General features: G+C 48.4%; 1 protein-coding gene across 1 annotated transcript in view; it reads right to left on the reverse strand.

Annotated features, from left to right (window-relative positions):
• TRIM54 (tripartite motif containing 54) overlaps nucleotides 1–21,010 on the reverse strand; it is a 96,290-nt gene that overhangs the window by 15,505 nt on the left and 59,775 nt on the right. The window contains exons 5-6 of the mRNA XM_088458095.1: nucleotides 4,753–4,986; nucleotides 2,396–2,418 (exon numbers count right to left, since the gene is read on the reverse strand). Of these exons, the coding sequence (XP_088314221.1) occupies nucleotides 2,396–2,418; nucleotides 4,753–4,986 (257 nt within the window). The remainder of the gene's footprint in view (nucleotides 1–2,395; nucleotides 2,419–4,752; nucleotides 4,987–21,010) is intronic.

The raw sequence follows: 21,010 nt of genomic DNA on the forward strand, positions 1-21,010 counted from the left end.
AGGACATTATGGACATGATCAGAGGTAGAGGACATGAGCAGACATGATCAGATGTATAGAACATGAGGAGACATGATCAGATATATAGAACATGAGGAGACATGATCAGCTGTAGAGAACATGAGGAGACAATCAGATGTTTAGGACATTATGGACATGATCAGATGTAGAGGACATGAGGAGATATGATCAGATGTAGAGAACATGAGAAGACATGATCAGATGTAGAGAACATGAGGAGATATGATCAGATGTAGAGAACATGAGGAGACAGTCAGATGTATAGGACATTATGGACATGATCAGATGTATAGAACATGAGGAGACATGATCAGGTGTATAGGACATTATGGACATGATCAGATGTAGAGAACATGAGGAGACATGATCAGGTGTATAGGATATTATGGGCATGATCAGATGTATAGAACATGAGGAGACATGATCAGATGTAGAGAACATGAGGAGACATGATCAGATGTAGAGAACATGAGGAGATATGATCAGATGTAGAGAACATGAGGAGACAGTCAGATGTATAGGACATTATGGACATGATCAGATGTATAGAACATGAGGAGACATGATCAGGTGTATAGGATATTATGGGCATGATCAGATGTATAGAACATGAGGAGACATGATCAGGTGTATAGGAAATTATGGGCATGATCAGATGTGAAGAACATGAGGAGACATGATCAGATGTAGAGAACATGAGGAGATATGATCAGATGTAGAGAACATGAGGAGACATGATCAGATGTAGAGAACATGAGGAGATATGATCAGATGTAGAGAACATGAGGAGACAGTCAGATGTATAGGACATTATAGACATGATCAGATGTAGAGGACATTATGGGCATGATCAGATGTATAGAACATGAGGAGACATGATCAGATGTATAGAACATGAGGAGACATGATCAGATGTATAGGACATTATAGACATGATCAGATGTAGAGGACATTATGGACATGATCAGATGTATAGAACATGAGGAGACATGATCAGATGTAGAGAACATGAGGAGATAATCAGATGTATAGGACATTATGGACATGATCAGATGTAGAGGACATTATGGACATGATCAGATGTAGAGGACATTATGGACATGATCAGATGTATAGGACATGAGGAGACATGATCAGATGTATAGAACATGAGGAGATGAGATCAGATGTAGAGGACATTATGAGTCATGATAGGGTGGATAGGACATAATTGAACATAGTATAATGGGTAGGACATGTTAGGATTGGTAGGAAATCATAGGATAGATGATGATGGAATGACTCGGATATGATAAAGCATGGTGGGATGAATAGGACATAATAGGTAATTGTGGCATAGTTACTATATGATGGGACAAAATGGAATTATGGGACATTGGGGGTCATTCAGACCCGGTTGTTAGTGCCGATGCGCTGGGACCGTGTCGATGGCCCCCCACAGAGCATGCGCATGACGGCGCCGGCGCCATAGTGCGCATGTGTGAGACCCGCTACGACCGACAGCGCCAGTCGTAGCGGGTCTCGATCTAAAGGGGGCGAGCTGTCGATGTTGAATGACAGCTCGCCCCGTTTGGAAGGCGGGCCGGGGGGGTGCCAGCCCAAATGGGGACGTTCCCATGGGAACGCCTACCGTTTGGGGGCAGCCCCACTGACATCACTGGTGATGTCAGTGGAGAGCTTCCGGCTCAGACAGAGCCGAAAGCTCTCCGGGACTTACGACAAGGGAGACCCTACCCTAGGGTCTCGTCGTAAACCCCAATGGTCGCGATGGTCAAGACATCACATTAGGCGGTTGTAAGGCTGTGGGTGTTAACCCACAGCCTTACCACCGCAAAGGAGGACATCTTGAAAATTCAAGACGTCCTCCCCTCATTCAGACCGATCGCACGCTCTGTGTGACCGGCTCTGAATGAGGTCCATTATGTGTCTGGGGGGATAAATAGGACATGGTGAGATAAATAGTATATGATTGGACAGAATGGAATGGATAGGGTATAGTGGGTCATGATGAGACAGATAGGACATTATAGGATAGACAGGAATGGACAGATAGGATGTGAAAAGATGGATAGGACAGGACATGATGGGATGGATAGGACATGGTGGGACATTATTTGATGGATGGGACATTATTGGATGGATAGGACATGGTGGGAAGAATAGGATATGGTGGGACATTATAAGATGGATAGTACATGGTGGGACTGAGAACATTACTGGATGGATATCACACAATTGGATGAATAGGACATGATGGGATGGATAGGACATGATGGGATGGATAGGACATGGTGGGTCATGGTCACTGAAAACAGATGTTACATCTGTGAACATTTTAGCTTTTAGTCTCTTCCTCTTTCTCTTACTCACTCACTTTTTGTTCAGCTCCTTTGCATGCTGTAGGAAAGAAGAGATAACAGGTTAGATACTCAGTACTGCTCTATGACTGCTCATTATCAGTGCTATGGGTAGACTATCAACTGATGAGTACTCAGTAAACTCCCAATACCTGCAGAACTACAAGTAACTTATTTCTCAGGGGTGCAGTCAGTGGGAGAGATGGGGCCAGTAACACCAGGGTGCAGTCAGAGGGGCCGGTAACACCAGGGTGCAGTCAGAGGGATAGATGGGACCAGTAACACCAGGGTGCAGTCAGAGGGGCCGGTAACACCAGGGTGCAGTCAGAGGGAGAGATGGGACCAGTAACACAAGGGTGCATTCAGAGGGAGAGATGGGGATGGTAACACCAGGGTGCAGTCAGAGGGAGAGATAGGGCCGGTAACACCAGGGTGCAGACAGAGGGAGAGATGGGGATGGTAACACCAGGGTGCAGTCAGAGGGAGAGATGGGGCCAGTAACACCAGGGTGCAGACAGAGGGAGAGATGGGACCAGTAACACCAGGGTGCAGTCAGAGGGAGAGATGGGGCCGGTAACACCAGGGTGCAGTCATAGGGAGAGATGGGGCCGGTAACACCAGGGTGCTGTCAGAGGGAGAGATGGGGCCGGTAACACCAGGGTGCAGTCACAGGGAGAGATGGGGCCGGTAACACCAGGGTGCTGTCAGAGGGAGAGATGGGGCCGGTAACACCAGGGTGCAGTCACAGGGAGAGATGGGACCGGTAACACCAGGGTGCAGTCAGAGGGAGAGATGGGGATGGTAACACCAGGGTGCAGTCAGAGGGAGAGATGGGACCGGTAACACCAGGGTGCAGTCAGAGGGAGAGATGGGGCCGGTAACACCAGGGTGCAGTCACAGGGAGAGATGGGGCCGGTAACACCAGGGTGCAGTCACAGGGAGAGATGGGGCCGGTAACACCAGGGTGCAGTCACAGGGAGAGATGGGACCGGTAACACCAGGGTGCAGTCAGAGGGAGAGATGGGGCCGGTAACACCAGGGTGCAGTCAGAGGGAGAGATGGGGCCGGTAACACCAGGGTGCAGTCAGAGGGAGAGATGGGGCCGGTAACACCAGGGTGCAGTCAGAGGGAGAGATGGGGCCGGTAACACCAGGGTGCAGTCAGAGGGAGAGATGGGGCCCGTAACACCAGGGTGCAGTCAGAGGGAGAGATGGGGCCCGTAACACCAGGGTGCAGTCAGAGGGAGAGATGGGGCCGGTAACACCAGGGTGCAGTCAGAGGGAGAGATGGGGCCGGTAACACCAGGGTGCAGTCAGAGGGAGAGATGGGGCCTGGTAACACCAGGGTGCAGTCAGAGGGAGAGATGGGGCCGGTAACACCAGGGTGCAGTCAGAGGGAGAGAAGGGGGCCAGTAACACCAGGGTGCAGTCAGAGGGAGAGATGGGTCCGGTAACACCAGGGTGCAGTCAGAGGGAGAGATGGGGCCCGTAACACCAGGGTGCAGTCAGAGGGAGAGATGGGGATGGTAACACCAGGGTGCAGTCAGAGGGAGAGATGGGGCCGGTAACACCAGGGTGCAGTCAGAGGGAGAGATGGGGCCGGTAACACCAGGGTGCAGTCAGAGGGAGAGATGGGGATGGTAACACAAGGGTGCATTCAGAGGGAGAGATGGGGATGGTAACACCAGGGTGCATTCAGAGGGAGAGATGGGGATGGTAACACCAGGGTGCAGTCAGAGGGAGAGATGGGGCCGGAAACACCAGGGTGCAGTCAGAGGGAGAGATGGGGCCGGTAACACCAGGGTGCAGTCAGAGGGAGAGATGGGGATGGTAACACAAGGGTGCATTCAGAGGGAGAGATGGGGATGGTAACACCAGGGTGCATTCAGAGGGAGAGATGGGGATGGTAACACCAGGGTGCAGTCAGAGGGAGAGATGGGGCCGGAAACACCAGGGTGCAGTCAGAGGGAGAGATGGGGCCGGTAACACCAGGGTGCAGTCATAGGGAGAGATGAGGCCGGTAACACCAGGGTCCAGTCAGAGGGATAGATGGGGCCGGTAACACCAGGGTGCAGTCAGAGGGAGAGATGGGGCCGGTAACACCAGGGTGCAGTCAGAGGGAGAGATGGGGCCGGTAACACCAGGGTGCAGTCAGAGGGAGAGATGGGGCCGGTAACACCAGGGTGCAGTCAGAGGGAGAGATGGGGCCAGTAACACCAGGGTGCAGTCAGAGGGAGAGATGGGGCCGGTAACACCAGGGTGCAGTCAGAGGGAGAGATGGGAACGGTAACACCAGGGTGCAGTCAGAGGGGCCAGTAACACCAGGGTGCAGTCAGAAGGTCAGGTGGCATCTGCTCAGGTCCCCACATGCACACCTGCAGGAATGCAGCCATCTGAGGCTCATCCATGGACTGGATGGCTGTTTCCACCAGTTTGGAGGTGACCTCCAGGTGGTCTCCATGTTCGCGGATCAGGCCTCTCACATACTGCAGCTTTTCCTCTTGCTGACGTGTGATCATCTGTAATAATTCTTTCTTCCGCTCCTCTAAAATGTTATATAGGGAGTCAAATCTCTGGCTGACATGCTGTTTCTGCCGGCGGCTGTTATCCTGTTACCAAAAGATGGTAAATATCATTGTTATGAGTTATGTAACATTATTATATATGGTTAAGTATATAACTGGATGGTGGGTTGTGATTATTATATAGGGGTACATATATCAGTGCATGAGGTATGTAACATTATTATATAGAGGGCACAAAATATAACTGTATGGGGGATGTGTCATTATTATATAGGGAGTAAGTATATCTCTGTGTGGGGTACGTGACAATATTAGGGAAACAGTCGGGAAGCCGATGGACGGAATCCCGACCAATGGCTCCCCGGCTGTATAATCCCGACACTTCCCTTGGTTATATTCCCTACGCCGGGAGACCGACACCCGGTTTACCGATCGAAGGTAAACCAGGCGACGGGCGCGGACAGCCGCACGGGGGGGTAGGATTAGGTTTAGGGGTCCCGAGGGGGATTTAGGGTTAGGCACCTCCCCCCCGGGAGGTTAGGTTTAGGCAAGGGGAAGGGGGGGTTAGCGTTAGACACCCCTGGGGCGAGGTTAGGGTTAGGCACTTATGGGGGGGGTTAGGCACTTAGAGGGGGATTAGGGTTAGGCACTTAGAGGGGTATTAGGGTTAGGCACTTAGAGGGGTATTAGGGTTAGGCACTTAGAGGGGTATTAGGGTTAGGCACTTAGAGGGGTATTAGGGTTAGGCACTTAGAGGGGGATTAAGGTTAGGCACTTAGAGGGGGATTAGGGTTAGGCACTTAGAGGGGGATTAGGGTTTGGCACTTAGAGGGGGGATTAGGGTTAGGCACCCCTAAGGGAGGGTTAGGGGGTAGAATAGGTTAGTGAATACTTACCTTTAGACAATCAGGATTTTCATCCTTATCGGGCAGACGCAGTCGGGATTTGAATCATACTGAATCCAAATATTATATAGAGGGTTTTTTATATTACTACATAGGGTATGTGACATTATTATACAATGAGTAAGTATATCACTGCATGAGGTTTATAACATTATTATATAAGTGCTGCGAAATATGTGTGCGCTATATAAATAACTGGTAATCAATCAATAAAATAAATAAATAAATTATATAGGAGGTAAGTATATAACTACATTGGGTATGTGTCATTATTATATGGGGGTAAGCATATCACTGCACTAAGTATATAACTGCATGGGGATGTCATTACAGGGGTAAGTATATAGCTGTAACATTATTATATAGAGGGTAAATTATATTACTACATTAGGCATGTAGGGGGTAAGTATATAACTACATGGGGTATGGATCACTATTATACAGGGAGTAAGTACAGTATATCTCTGCATGAGCTATGTAACATTATTATATAGGGGGTAAGTATATAACTACGTGGGGTATGGATCATTATTATACAGGTTGTAAGTACAGTATATCTCTACATGAGGTATGTAACAATATTATATAGGGGTAAGTATATAACTACATGGGGTATGGATCATTATTATACAGGGAGTAAGTACAGTATATCTCTACATGAGCTATGTAACATTATTATATAGGGGTAAGTATATAACTATATGGGGTATGGATCATTATTATACAGGAAGTAAGTACAGTATATCTCTACATGAGCTATGTAACATTATTATATAGGGGTAAGTATATAACTACATGGGGTATGGATCATTATTATACAGGGAGTAAGTACAGTATATCTCTACATAAGCTATGTAACATTATTATATAGGGGTAAGTATATAACTACATGGGGTATGGATCATTATTATACAGGGAGTAAGTACAGTATATCTCTACATGAGGTATGTAACATTATTATATATGGGTAAGTATATAACTACATGAGCTATGCAACATTATTATATAGGGGGTAAGTATATAACTACATGGGGTATGGATCATTATTATACAGGGAGTAAGTACAGTATATCTCTACATGAGCTATGTAACATTATTATATAGGGGTAAGTATATAACTACATGGGGTATGGATCATTATTATACAGGTTGTAAGTACAGTATATCTCTGCATGAGTTATGTAGTATTATTATATAGGGGGTAAGTATATAATTACATGAGGTATGTAACATTATTATATAGGGGTAAGTATATAACTACATGAGGTATGTAACATTATTATATAGGGGTAAGTATATCTCTGCATGAGGTATGTAACATTATTATATAGGGGGTAAGTATATAACTACATGAGGTATGTAACATGCAGAAATCCATCGGTTCTGAAATCCTGTGCTGAACAACTGGCCCCCAATTTTAGTTTTACTGGTATCTTTAACGGATTGGGTATGTAATTCAGAACACAGGATCCCCCCTTCCCCTCCCTTGTTGTAACCTAACCTTAACCCAACCCTCCCCACCCTGCTCCCTAACCCTTCCCCTTCATGCCTAAACCTAACCCCCCCAGTGGTGCCTATCCCTAACCTTCCCCCTTAGGGGAGCCTATCCCTCCCCCCACCATGGCTAACGCTTAGGTTGCTCCAGACTCTGCTCGTTCGGGCTGGCGTCCTTCAGCGTTCGGGATTAAGATAGGTGTCGGTATTTTGGCGTCTATCTTAACTCCCTTGTCTGGATTTCCTTGTCAGTATTGAGACTGGTTGCATCGCGCCAGCCGGTCTCATAACTACATCCCATCTTTAGCAGATCCTTGGAGAGGTGTGGTTCCTTCTGGTCTAAAGTGTTCCACAGCTGTGCCGTTCCCTAAGAAGTCTACTATTACGGGCTTAAATGACCACTTGCTTTGACGTCTGTAGTTATAAATACGTTTGAACGATTGGTGTTGAACCATCTGATAGGGTCGGCAGGTACCCTTCTGGATCCCCTATAGTTTGCCTATAGGGCGAATAGATCGGTAGAGGATGCGGTTAATATGGGGTTACACATCTCGGTCTGCTGAGTACTTATGTGAGGGTCGTGTTCCTGGACTACAACACAATTGTTCCAGAAATTTTGTTTTCCAAATTGGTTAAGTTGGGGGTTCCGGTATCCACCTGTTGTTGGATTGCAGATTTTTTGGTGGATAGGTTGCAGCATGTGAAGATGGGGGAGTTTACTTCAAATGTACGGAGGATTAGTACTGGGGCTCCTCAGGGACGTCTCCTTTCCCCTCTGCTTTTCTCATTGCATACAGATGACGGCACCAGTAATGACCCATTAATTAAACTCTTGAAATTTGCGGACGACACTGCAGTTATCGGTCTGATTAAGGGCGGGGAGGAGTCCGCCTATAGGAGGGAGATGGGCCGGTTGGTGCAGTCAGAAAAACGTGGAGTTAAACCCGCATAAAACTGCGGAGATGATTGTCGCTTTTAGAAGACCCTCTGCTGATGTGTCCCCATTTACTAAAGCTGATAATACTGTATCTGTGGTGGATTCTTCTACATTCCTGGGTTCTATAATCTCCCGGGATCTGAAGTGGGAGAAAAACATAGACGCTATTGTTAAGAGGGCGCATCAGAGGTTATATTTCCTACGGCATCTTAGGAAGTTTGACCTCCCAAAGGAACCGATGACCCTTTTCTATTCTGCGATAATCGAGTCTGTCTTATGTACCTCGATCATAGGGCCTGATTCAGAGCCGCTCGTAAGCGGCCGCTCGTTCGCACTGAGCGATGTTCGCACAACTGCGCATGCGTACGGATTGTATTACGCATGCGCAAACCAGTCAGTGCGGCCGAAACTCGTTTGTTCGCAAAATAGCGAATGTCTGCTATTTGGAGTGACAGAATGAGGCGTATGTGGGTGGTAACAGGGGAAGGTGCTTGAAAATGGGGAGTGGAATTCAGAACCCAGGCGTGCTTAAAGGTCAAAACGGGCGTTTTATGGGTGTGCATAATTAATGCAGCAGCGTCAGCGACCACGTCACTTGTTTTTTTTTTAGTCAGAACTACTCGCAAAATAGCGGTTGAAAAAACCAACCACAAGAATAGCGAGCAGTTCATACGCTGGTCGATGTACTCGATTAATCTAATAAATAGCGGACATGATGTATGATGCGAGCGGCCAGGGGGCGTATTTTTCAAAATTTCGACCGCAAGTTTTGCTCACTCGTTCAGACTTAGAGGCGTGAACAGACCGCAAAGTGCGAACGGTTCATTTGAATAGCCACCCCTTTTTTTTAAGCAAACGACCGCAAATAGCGAGTGGCTCTGAATCAGGCCCATAGTGTGGTTTGGTGCAGCCAGTGAGCGAGATAGGGTTAGACTAAAGAGAGTCGTTAGGCCTGCAGAAAGAATAGGTGTTGAACTTCCTTCTATACAGGAATAATATGTGTCCAGGGCCAGGAAGCGCTCTAGTAACATTGTGGTGGGTGAAGCTCATCCTGGGGATAAGGATTACTGCATGGGATACTAACATTGGCCCTCATTCAGAGCCGTTCGCTATTTGCGTTCGTTCGTTCAAAAAGTGGCTATTCAAATGATCCGTTCGCACATTGCGGCCTGTTCACACCTCTAAGCCTGAACGAGCGAGCAAAACATACGCTCGTTTTTTTGTTAAAAACGCCCCCTGGCCGCTCGCACCATACGTCATGTCCGCTATTTATTAGATTAATCGAGTACATCGACCAGCGTATGAACTGCTCGCTATTCTTGTGGTTGGTTTTTTCAACAGCTATTTTGCGAGCAGTTCTGACTATAAAATAACCCAGTGACGTGGTCAATGACGCTGCTGTATTAATTATGCACACCCATAAAACGCCCGTTTTGACCTTTAAGCATGCCTGCGTTCTGATCTCCACTCCCTGTTTTCAAGCACCTTCCCCTGTTACCACCCACATACGCCTCATTCTGTCACTTAAAATAGCAGGCACTCGCTATATTGCGTACAAACGATTTTCAGCCGCACTGACTGGTTCGCGCATGCGTACTAAAAACCGTACGCATGCGCAGATGTGCGAACATCGCTCGGAACGAGCGTACTGCCGCTAGCGAGTGGCTCTGAATGAGGGCCATTATTACAAAGGGGATAAGGATTACTGCATGGGATACTAACATTATTACACAGGGGGATAAGGATTACTGCATGGGATACTAACATTATTACACAGAGGATCGGGATTACTGAATGGGATACTAACATTATTACACAGGGGATAAGGATTACTGCATGGGATACTAACATTATTACACAGAGGATCGGGATTACTGAATGGGATACTAACATTATTACACAGGGGATAAGGAGTACTGCATGGGATACTAACATTATTACACAGGGGATCAGGATTACTGCATGGGATACTAACATTATTACACAGGGGGATAAGGATTACTGCATGGGATACTAACATTATTACAAAAGGGATAAGGATTACTGCATGGGATACTAACATTATTACACAGAGGATCGGAATTACTGCATGGGATACTAACATTATTACGCAGGGGGATAAAGAGTACTGCATGGGATACTAACATTATTACACAGGGGATCAGGATTACTGGATGGGACACTAACATTAATACACAGGGGGATCAGGATTACTGCATGGGATACTAACATTATTACACAGAGGATCGGGATTACTGCATGGGATACTAACATTATTACACAGAGGATCGGGATTACTGCATGGGATACTAACATTATTACACAGGGGGATAAGGAGTACTGCATGGGATACTAACATTATTACACAGGGGATCAGGATTACTGCATGGGATACTAACATTATTACAAAAGGGATAAGGATTACTGCATGGGATACTAACATTATTACACAGGGGGATAAGGATTACTGCATGGGATACTAACATTATTACACAGGGGGATAAGGATTACTGCATGGGATACTAACATTATTACAAAAGGGATAAGGATTACTACATGGGATACTAACATTATTACACAGAGGATCGGGATTACTGCATGGGATACTAACATTATTACACAGGGGGATAAAGAGTACTGCATGGGATACTAACATTATTACACAGGGGATCAGGATTACTGGATGGGACACTAACATTAATATACAGGGGGATCAGGATTACTGCATGGGATACTAACATTATTACACAGGGGGATAAGGAGTACTGCATGGGATACTAAAATTATTAAGGTGGGGACCAGTATAATTGTGCGTACACACTGGGCGATAAAGTGGACGACTGAACGATAACGATATCGTTATTGTTCAGTCGTCCACTTTATCGTCCATTTTTAACCCCAAAAAGATGAACGATGACGACGACGCGCGTTCCCGCGGGTCGTTCGTCATCATCATTCATCGGGCTGACATGCAGGCCAACCTGACGATCTCGTCAGGTTGCTGCATGTCAGGGAAAGGGGGAGAGAGCCCGGCGCTGAACGATATCGTTAATGATATCGTTCAGCGGCTGTGCTCAGTGTCATGAACGACATTGAGCACAGCCTGCCGGGGACAACACTACACGATATCGCTCAGGGAGCATATCGTGTAGTGTGTACCCACCATAACTGTATGAAAGCTAATAACTAGATACACGGGTTTAGGGTTATCGCTTGGGGTTGTATCATTATTATATAGGGGACGAGTATTACAGTATGGTGTAGGCTTATTATTACATAGGGGACCAGAATTACAGCATGGGATATTAACATAATTAATTAGGGGACCAGGATTACTGCCTGGGATGGGAAGGTTATTATTATATAGAGGACCAGTATCATTATGTGGTAGTAATTACATTATTGTATATGGGACCAGAATTACTGCATCAGGTATCATCAGGGCTATCAGAAATTGTGGGGCCCGACACTGAAAAAATAGGCAGGGCCCCTCCACCCGTGGTGTTACTGCGACTTCAGCCCTGCAGTGTCTCTTCAGTTCCAGTCAGCCCCTCTTCTGTCTCCCCAGCCAGACGCCTATTGAGTCTCCAGTCAGCCCCCCTTCTGTGTCTCCAGCCCAGACCACTTCTGTATCTCCAGCTAGCCCCCATTCTGTGTCCCTAGCCAGCCCCATCTGTATCTCCAGCCCAGCCCCCCTTCTGTGTCCCCAATCAGCCCCCATCTGTATCTCCAGCCCAGCCCCCCTTCTGTGTCCCTAGCCAGCCCCCAATCTGTATCTCCTGCCCAGCCCCCCTTCTGTGTCCCCAATCAGCCCCCATCTGTATCTCCAGCCCCCCTTCTGTGTCCCCAATCAGCCCCCATCTGTATCTCCAGCACAGCCCCCCTTCTGTGTCCCCAATCAGCCCCCAATCTGTATCTCCAGCCCAGCCCCCCTTCTGTGTCCCCAATCAGCCCCCAATCTGTATCTCCAGCCCAGCCCCCCTTCTGTGTCCCCAATCAGCCCCATCTGTATCTCCAGCCCAGCCCCCTTCTGTGTCCCCAATCAGCCCCATCTGTATCTCCAGCCCAGCCCCCCTTCTGTGTCCCCAATCAGCCCCATCTGTATCTCCAGCTCAGCCCCCCTTCTGTGTCCCCAATCAGCCCCCTTCTATATCTCAAGACCAGGCCCCCTACGGTGTCATCAGCCACCACACACCTTCTTGTTGCCTCCGTCCAGGTCAAAGTCCTCTTTCCTTATGCGATGCAGCTCCTCAGCGGCACAGTGTAAACCCCCCCTAACCTGTATTCCATGGCGGTCGGAAGTGCCGTTGGGCTGGATCAGACATCGGGTTGACCGGTGAGCAGCGGGATGGGATTGCGGGTGGGCACCCCTGTCTGTCAGGGCCTGGGACTCCAGTCCTGGCAGTCGCCCCCTGATGGCGGCCCTGAGTATCATTAATATACAAGGGACAAGTATTCCTGCATCAGGGTAACAACATTATTATATAGGGGACCAGTATCATTGCAAGAGGGTAATAATATTATTATATAGGTTACTAGGATGACAACATGGTGTAGTAATGTCACTACATAGGAGAACAAGATTACTGCATGTGGAAGTAACATTATTGTATAGGAAGACTTGTAACATTGTGCAGGGATAATAACATTATTATATAATGGGCCAGGATGTCAGGATGTTGTAAATTCGTTATTACATCCTGTAGTGTGCCGGGATTATCGCATGAAGTAGTAACATTATTATATAGAGGGCCAGTTACATTGCATGAGTGTGATAACATTATTACATAAGGGATTGAGATTATCGCAAGGGGTAGTAATATTATTATTTAGAGGACCAGTATAATTGCATGAGTGTAATAACATTATTACATAAGGGACCAGGATTTTCGTATGAGAGTAATAACATTACCTCATAGGGGACCAGGGTTACCCCGTTGGGTAGTAATGCTATTGCATAGGGGAACAGGATTAATGCTTGTGGAAGTAACAATTATATTTGAGCAGTATAAGTACATTGGTTAGCCAGGCGTATAAATGCAAACTTCATGGCACATGAGGCACAATCTGGTTAATTCAACTACCAGGGGAGTTTCACTATTCCTCCTGCTGACTTTACCACTCCAAATAGCACACTGCTTCCAGTGGGCACACATGAGGGTATAGCCCTATGGAGCAAGCCATACAGATATTCCAGCAGAAGCTGCTGCAGCCATCGTACCATGAAGATTGGGATTGGTGGCATTTACCTGTCGGTGTGGTAGGGTGCCAGCCCCATACAGTATATAAGCTCAGACCACCTGCCATTCAGGCTCATCTAAGTCTATGGTTCAATTGTGGAATAAAAACCCCTCAGATAATAAGTGTAGGCATCCCCTGATTGTCTCTGCACCAGAATGGCCCCAGTAATGGATGGCTATAGCTCACATTCTCATAGGTAACAGGACCCAGGGTTACCATAGCCACCTCCATTTTATATCATACACATGTAAGGTGCCACTGGCATTCTTCCTGATGGGAGAGGGTCCTTGGTGGGTTTAACTTTTCCAAGCATTCACCCGTCAGGCTTGGCCCGTATTACCAGTGGCCCAGCTGCCTGTGCCGGGTACCCTATGCCCATCATGTCTCCATGCACTTCCTTTCTCTGCCCACTCTTGGTTAGTCTGATCTTGGTTCCCATCCTAGGCCTTGGGATCTATCACATATGATTTTGGTAATCTGGCTCTGATCTCCATTAGGAGCCTCTGTCACAAACCACAGGGGACCTCAATGAAGAGATGCATAGAATCACTCATCATAATCTGATCTTCCAACTATCAGTTATGTGATATCGGCATTGGGCAGACAGAGGTATAGGCATCAGGCAGACAGAGATATAGGCATTGGGCAGACAGAGGTATAGGCTTTGGGCAGACAGAGGTATAGGCATTGGGCAGACAGAGATATAGGCATTGGGCAGACAGAGATATAGGCATTGGGCAGACAGAGATATAGGCATTGGGCAGACAGAGGTATAGGCATTGGGCAGACAGAGGTATAGGCATTGGGCAGACAGAGGTATAGGCATTGGGCAGACAGAGGTATAGGCATTGGGCAGACAGAGGTATAGGCATTGGGCAGACAGAGGTATAGACATTGGGCAGACAGAGGTATAGACATTGGGCAGACAGAGGTATAGACATTGGGCAGACAGAGGTATAGACATTGGGCAGAGGTATAGGCATTGGGCAGACAGAGATATAGGCATTGGGCAGACAGAGGTATAGGCATTGGGCAGAGGTATAGGCATTGGGCAGACAGAGATATAGGCATTGGGCAGATAGAGGTATAGGCATTGGGCAGAGGTATAGGCATTGGGCAGACAGAGGTATAGGCATTGGGCAGAGGTATAGGCATTGGGCAGACAGAGGTATAGGCATTGGGCAGACAGAGGTATAGGCATTGGGCAGAGATATAGGTATTGGGCAGACAGAGGTATAGGCATTGGGCAGAGATATAGGCATTGGGCAGAGATATAGGCATTGGGCAGACAGAGGTATAGGCATTGGGCAGAAATATAGGCATTGGGCAGAGGTATAGGCATTGGGCAGACAGAGGTATAGGCATTGGGTAGACAGAGATATAGGCATTGGGCAGACAGAGGTATAGGCATTGGGAAGATAGAGGTATAGGCATTGGGCAGAGGTATAGGCATTGGGCAGACAGAGGCATAGGCATTGGGCAGAGATATAGGCATTGGGCAGACAGAGGTATAGGCATTGGGCAGAGATATAGGTATTGGGCAGACAGAGGTATAGGCATTGGGCAGAGATATAGGTATTGGGCAGACAGAGGTATAGGCATTGGGCAGAGATATAGGCATTGGGCAGGGGTATAGGCATTGGGCAGACAGAGGTATAGGCATTGGGCAGACAGAGGTATAGGCATTGGGCAGACAGAGGTATAGGCATTGGGCAGAGATATAGGTATTGGGCAGACAGAGGTATAGGCATTGGGCAGAGATATAGGCATTGGGCAGAGGTATACGCATTGGGCAGACAGAGGTATAGGCATTGGGCAGACAGAGGTATAGGCATTGGGCAGACAGAGATATAGGCATTGGGCAGACAGAGGTATAGGCATTGGGCAGAGGTATAGGCATTGGGCAGACAGAGATATAGGCATTGGGCAGATAGAGGTATAGGCATTGGGCAGAGGTATAGGCATTGGGCAGAGGTATAGGCATTGGGCAGAGGTATAGGCATTGGGCAGACAGAGGTATAGGCATTGGGCAGACAGAGGTATAGGCATTGGGCAGAGATATAGGTATTGGGCAGACAGAGGTATAGGCATTGGGCAGAGATATAGGCATTGGGCAGAGATATAGGCATTGGGCAGACAGAGGTATAGGCATTGGGCAGAAATATAGGCATTGGGCAGAGGTATAGGCATTGGGCAGACAGAGGTATAGGCATTGGGTAGACAGAGATATAGGCATTGGGCAGACAGAGGTATAGGCATTGGGAAGATAGAGGTATAGGCATTGGGCAGAGGTATAGGCATTGGGCAGACAGAGGCATAGGCATTGGGCAGAGATATAGGCATTGGGCAGACAGAGGTATAGGCATTGGGCAGAGATATAGGTATTGGGCAGACAGAGGTATAGGCATTGGGCAGAGATATAGGTATTGGGCAGACAGAGGTATAGGCATTGGGCAGAGATATAGGCATTGGGCAGGGGTATAGGCATTGGGCAGACAGAGGTATAGGCATTGGGCAGACAGAGGTATAGGCATTGGGCAGACAGAGGTATAGGCATTGGGCAGAGATATAGGTATTGGGCAGACAGAGGTATAGGCATTGGGCAGAGATATAGGCATTGGGCAGAGGTATAGGCATTGGGCAGACAGAGGTATAGGCATTGGGCAGACAGAGGTATAGGCATTGGGCAGACAGAGATATAGGCATTGGGCAGACAGAGGTATAGGCATTGGGCAGAGGTATAGGCATTGGGCAGACAGAGATATAGGCATTGGGCAGATAGAGGTATAGGCATTGGGCAGAGGTATAGGCATTGGGCAGAGGTATAGGCATTGGGCAGAGGTATAGGCATTGGGCAGACAGAGGTATAGGCATTGGGCAGACAGAGGTATAGGCATTGGGCAGAGATATAGGTATTGGGCAGACAGAGGTATAGGCATTGGGCAGAGATATAGGCATTGGGCAGAGGTATAGGCATTGGGCAGACAGAGGTATAGGCATTGGGCAGACAGAGGTATAGGCATTGGGCAGACAGAGGTATAGGCATTGGGCAGACAGAGATATAATTTTCTGACTCTGATATCTCGGATGATAGAGGCAGAAACCACTCACCTCACAGCAGACGTTATTCTCAGCATCGGTAAATGTGTTCCCGCTCTTTTATTGTGGATAATTCAGTTTCCCCTGTGGCAGTAAAGGGTGGAGTAATGCACTGCATTAACAAGGCTGTGGTTAGAGGGCTACATTGGAGGGTTCGTGACAGGATACAAAGGGGGAAGTATGTTAATGTTTTTGACCTACAGTAACTGCAAAAGCGAAGGTGGAGTTTAGGGCGGCTGAGCGGCGCAGTGGTATTCGGGAGGAGGCCTTTTGCTACTATCATAATTGGCAGGCGCGTTTTCCTTTATATTTGCGTCACGCTATCTGGAATCCTGCCCCCAGGAGCATTTAAATGTCATCAGATATCTTCATCTGAGGCATTCTATGTTATGTTCCAGGAGTAACATATATGAGGGTCCCGGTGTAAAGAGTTGTGAACCTCAGTTATCGATTTAGACTGTAATGCTGTAGGGATATGTAGGTTTGGCTGAAGGTGACTCAGCCGGGCCCCACCACTTCAGTCCCTGCCCCTAGGTGCATGCAAGCTTCCTTTTGGCCCCCTCCCCTTCCCGTCATTAAACACGGGAAGGTGCTATATCCACACAGGGTTGAGTTTTTGTTTTGAAATTTTTGTTTTGTAATTTTTCGCAACGGGTTTCGTTTTCCAGTTTTTGGTCCTGTTCCCAACGGTTCCCTCAGGAATTTGAAGTTATTTATTTCTTATTAATTTATTTCCAGTTATTTATATAGCGCACACATATTCTGCAGCGCTTTGCAGCGAATGTTTGGCCATTCGCGTCAGTCCCTGCCCAGTGGAGCTTACACTCTATATTCCCTATGACATGCACACACTAGGGTTGAATTTGTTGGGAGCCAATTGGCCTACAGGTATGTTTTTGGAGTGTGGGAGGAAACTCAAGCAGATGTAGGGTGAATGTACGAACTCAACGCAGTTGGGGCCTTGATGGGAGTTGACCGAGCGGCCTCGGTACTGTGATGCTGGCCATTGCACTGTTCTGCCCGTTAGCGTTTGAACTGATGCCTGTGGTGCTTGTAAATGTAATGAAGCAGGTGGGGCTGGGTAGGACGGCAGGTCCTTTTTCATGCTCCTCCATTGTTGGGACTGGTTCTTTCCCCTGTGGGCATGTTCCCCAAGAAAGAATCAGGAAAATGTGGGCTCGTTCAGCATCTGTCTTACCCACGGGTTTTGTCCTCGAACACTGACGCTATTCCTCAGGAATTGTGTCGTGTACAGTATCAGTCATTTGACCAGCATTTGGGCCAGGTTCGAACATCTGGCACAGGAACCTTCTTGGCTAGGATTATGTTGAATCGGCCTTCCACCTATTGCCCCTGCTATGGAATCTTTTTGATTTGTGAGTTTTTTACCTGCCAAACCGTTTCTATATAGTCAAATGCTTGCCTATGGGCTGTTCCGTATCGTGCGCCTTTTTGAGCGTTTCAGCACATTTTTGCATTGTTGTACTATTGCTGGTACAGAGGAAGTCGAGATGGCTCACTACCTCGACGATTTCCTGTGCATTGGTCCAGCTGCTTCCCCTCGCTGCGGTAACCTTCTACTTTCAATGCAGTCGCTGTTTGCCTTTTTCGGGGTCCCCGTTGTGAGCGAAAAAATGTAAGGGCCAGTAATGCGGCTCCCCTTCCTGGGTATCAAGATCGATGCCCTGGCGGGTTGCTGTCGTCTCCACCGAGACAAATTAGACAAGTTGCGCAGGTCTATTGTGGTTGCGTTAGGCGTGGGTTAACTCCCTGCGTCAGGTGCAGTCCATGCTGGGGCTTATTCTGCTTTGCCTACAGGGTCATTCCCATGGGTAGGATCTTCTGCCAGAGATTGAAAAGGTCTATTGCAGGCGTCCTCCGCCCACATTATTATTGTACGTTTATCGGCCGAGATCAAGCGCGTCTTGCATGTTTGGAACGTGTTCCTTTCCCAGTTCAACGGAGTGTGTCTCTGTCCTGCCCCATCCTGCAGTAACGCTTAGCTGCAATTTTTTACTGGCGCTGCTGGCTCGTTTGGCTTTGTAGCTTACCTCAGCGGTTAGTGGTGCGCTGTACCTTGGCCGTTGATGCGAGCTGCGGAGGGGTTCACTAGAACATGCTGTGGCTTGAGCTGTTCCTCATTGTTGCTGCTTTAGAACTCTAGGGGGACCGCTTGAGCAACGCTAGGATAATAATAACCTGTGCGCGGTGCATGCGATTAACCATCACAGTTCGTCCTCTCTTCTGGTTGTTCGTTTGCTAGCGAGAATTGTTCTTCTTTGGCCGCTGCTTAATGTCAATTTTGTTGCCAGGCATATTCCTGGTGTACAAAGCGGGATTGCGTATACATTGTCGTGGTGCGACTGGCTTCGGTTTCGGGAATTAGCCCATCAGGCTGATCTGTCCTGTGACCCTTATGTTTGGCAGATCATCAGGCCGGCATGGAGGAATTAGCTTTAACGGCCATTGCCCCCAGGACTTTGCGCTGTTCTCAGGTGTGTTGGCTGGAATGGGAGCGTTTCCGGGTAAGAACTTACAGCAAGTCATACTGGCCTTTATTTGGGATCTGTATTCGCAAGGGCGCTCGCTCACTGTAGTACGGCGTATTTTAGAGTATATGGTTGGGTGGGCCACGCTCGAAAAATGTGGTGAAGATGGGGGGGGTGTTATGTAAAGCGGCGGGGAAGGGGAAAATGAGAGGGAGAGGGTGGTGAAGGTGCTGCAACGTATAACAGGAGTACCTGATCCTGTATCACATAAGGGGGGGTTACGTGCGCTCCCAGGTGATGCGCGTAGAATGTAATGGGGAAGGGGAGGGATGTGTAAGGGAGGGGGGGCAGTGATGGTGTGTGTTGGAATGGCGGTGTCTGTGTGTGTGGGGCGTGGGTGAGGCTATGTGCATGGTTAATGCTGAGGGTGTGACTGGGGTATGTAGTGTCAGGCTGGGTAAGGGTGGGTAAATAAGGAAGAAACGAGGCTAATGAGTGTGGAACTTATTGGGTGAGTCACAGTGCTCCCCTGGGTTGGTAGTAATGCTGGTGGGTGCAATATAATGGCGTCTCTGTGACAATCCTCGGTGGGGAGTGGGTAGACCCCCTTCAGGGGGCTCCTTTACGTGCGGTCCTTCTGCACGTTCCCCTGCTGGACCTATGGTCTACAGACTTAGGGAACCGGGATCGTTTGAGTGTCAGAATGTGCCAAGACTTGTCCAGTAGGCGGCGTCCCGCACTAGCATCAATGTCTGCGTACCTACCGGTAGGATTTGTGGTGGTCCATCAGCCGGATGCGGTCCAAACACTTCTCCCAGATTGATTCTGGGGATAGGTGACCTCCGCGGTCCCGTGGGGTACTGGTCAGGTGGGTACCTATTAGCTCTTTAGCTGCCTGGTGCTTGGTGTGCGATCGGGGTGTGGCGGCAACGATGCGTCGATGCAGCGGCGCCGTGTGTACAGTACCTAACAGGCATGGAGGTCTGACAGGTGCGAGCACTCAGTACAGCAGCTTGCGGTGGTGATATTGGTGGCAGCGGGCCGCGGGCTGCGCATGTGGGTGAGATGGCGGTATGTTCACGGTGATTTCAAAGGTGCTGGATGTGCTGCGGCAGAGTCTCCAACGCGTTTCGGCCGGCTGGCCTTTATCAAGGAATTACTGATGTGTTGTGAGCGGCGTCTTAAATGCGTCTTTTAGCAGGTCATGTTATTTTTCTCTGCGTTATATGACAGGCACAGCCCCTCCAGCTCCTTCCTAATTTCAAGGGCCTTGAGGGCAGTGGCGTATCTATAATGGGTGCAATGTGTGCGCGGCACACGGGCCTCCGGGTCCAGGGGGGCCCCGCACCGCACACACTGCACCCATATTTTTTTTAAACTTACCTGTCCGAGGTCCCGCGTCGGGTGTCACTGCTGCTCAGAACTCTAGAAAAATGGCCGCGGCGGCCATTTTCCGGCGTTCGGCGCATGCGCAGTAGACTTCGGGCATACTCTAGTGCCCGGAGTCTACTAATGCTCCGGTGGCTGGCCAGCCGCGTCAGTTGGCTGCCAGCCACCAGGGAGAGAGGAGTTCACATGGGCCCCCTCCTCTCTTAAAATGCCCCTGCTTGAGGGGTTTGTCCAGGTCGACCCCTACAGCGGTGGACTGCAGGCGTCCCATTGATATTTCCATGTTGTTTTACTTGGTGGCTGTGGTCCCTTCAGTTTGTTTTTCAGCTTTAGAATTCTTGCTGTTGCAATTAGGTTTTGCCATGTCGCTTCATGGAGCTTTCTCGTTTGCGAATTAGTTGTCCCCTCTAAGAGGGCTGTCCCACCACTCACTATTGTGGACATAATTGTATGCCAAGATGCCTTATATGGTGCTCCAAGATGGACCAGGCTGTTAGAGGACGCTGGTTTTTGCTACAACCATTTCCCATTCCTGCAGCATGCCCAGTGGCGGT

Source organism: Taudactylus pleione, unplaced genomic scaffold (genome assembly GCF_031769625.1).
Source record: "Taudactylus pleione unplaced genomic scaffold, aTauple2 ptg000807l, whole genome shotgun sequence".
NCBI classification, from domain to species: Eukaryota; Metazoa; Chordata; class Amphibia; order Anura; family Myobatrachidae; genus Taudactylus; species Taudactylus pleione.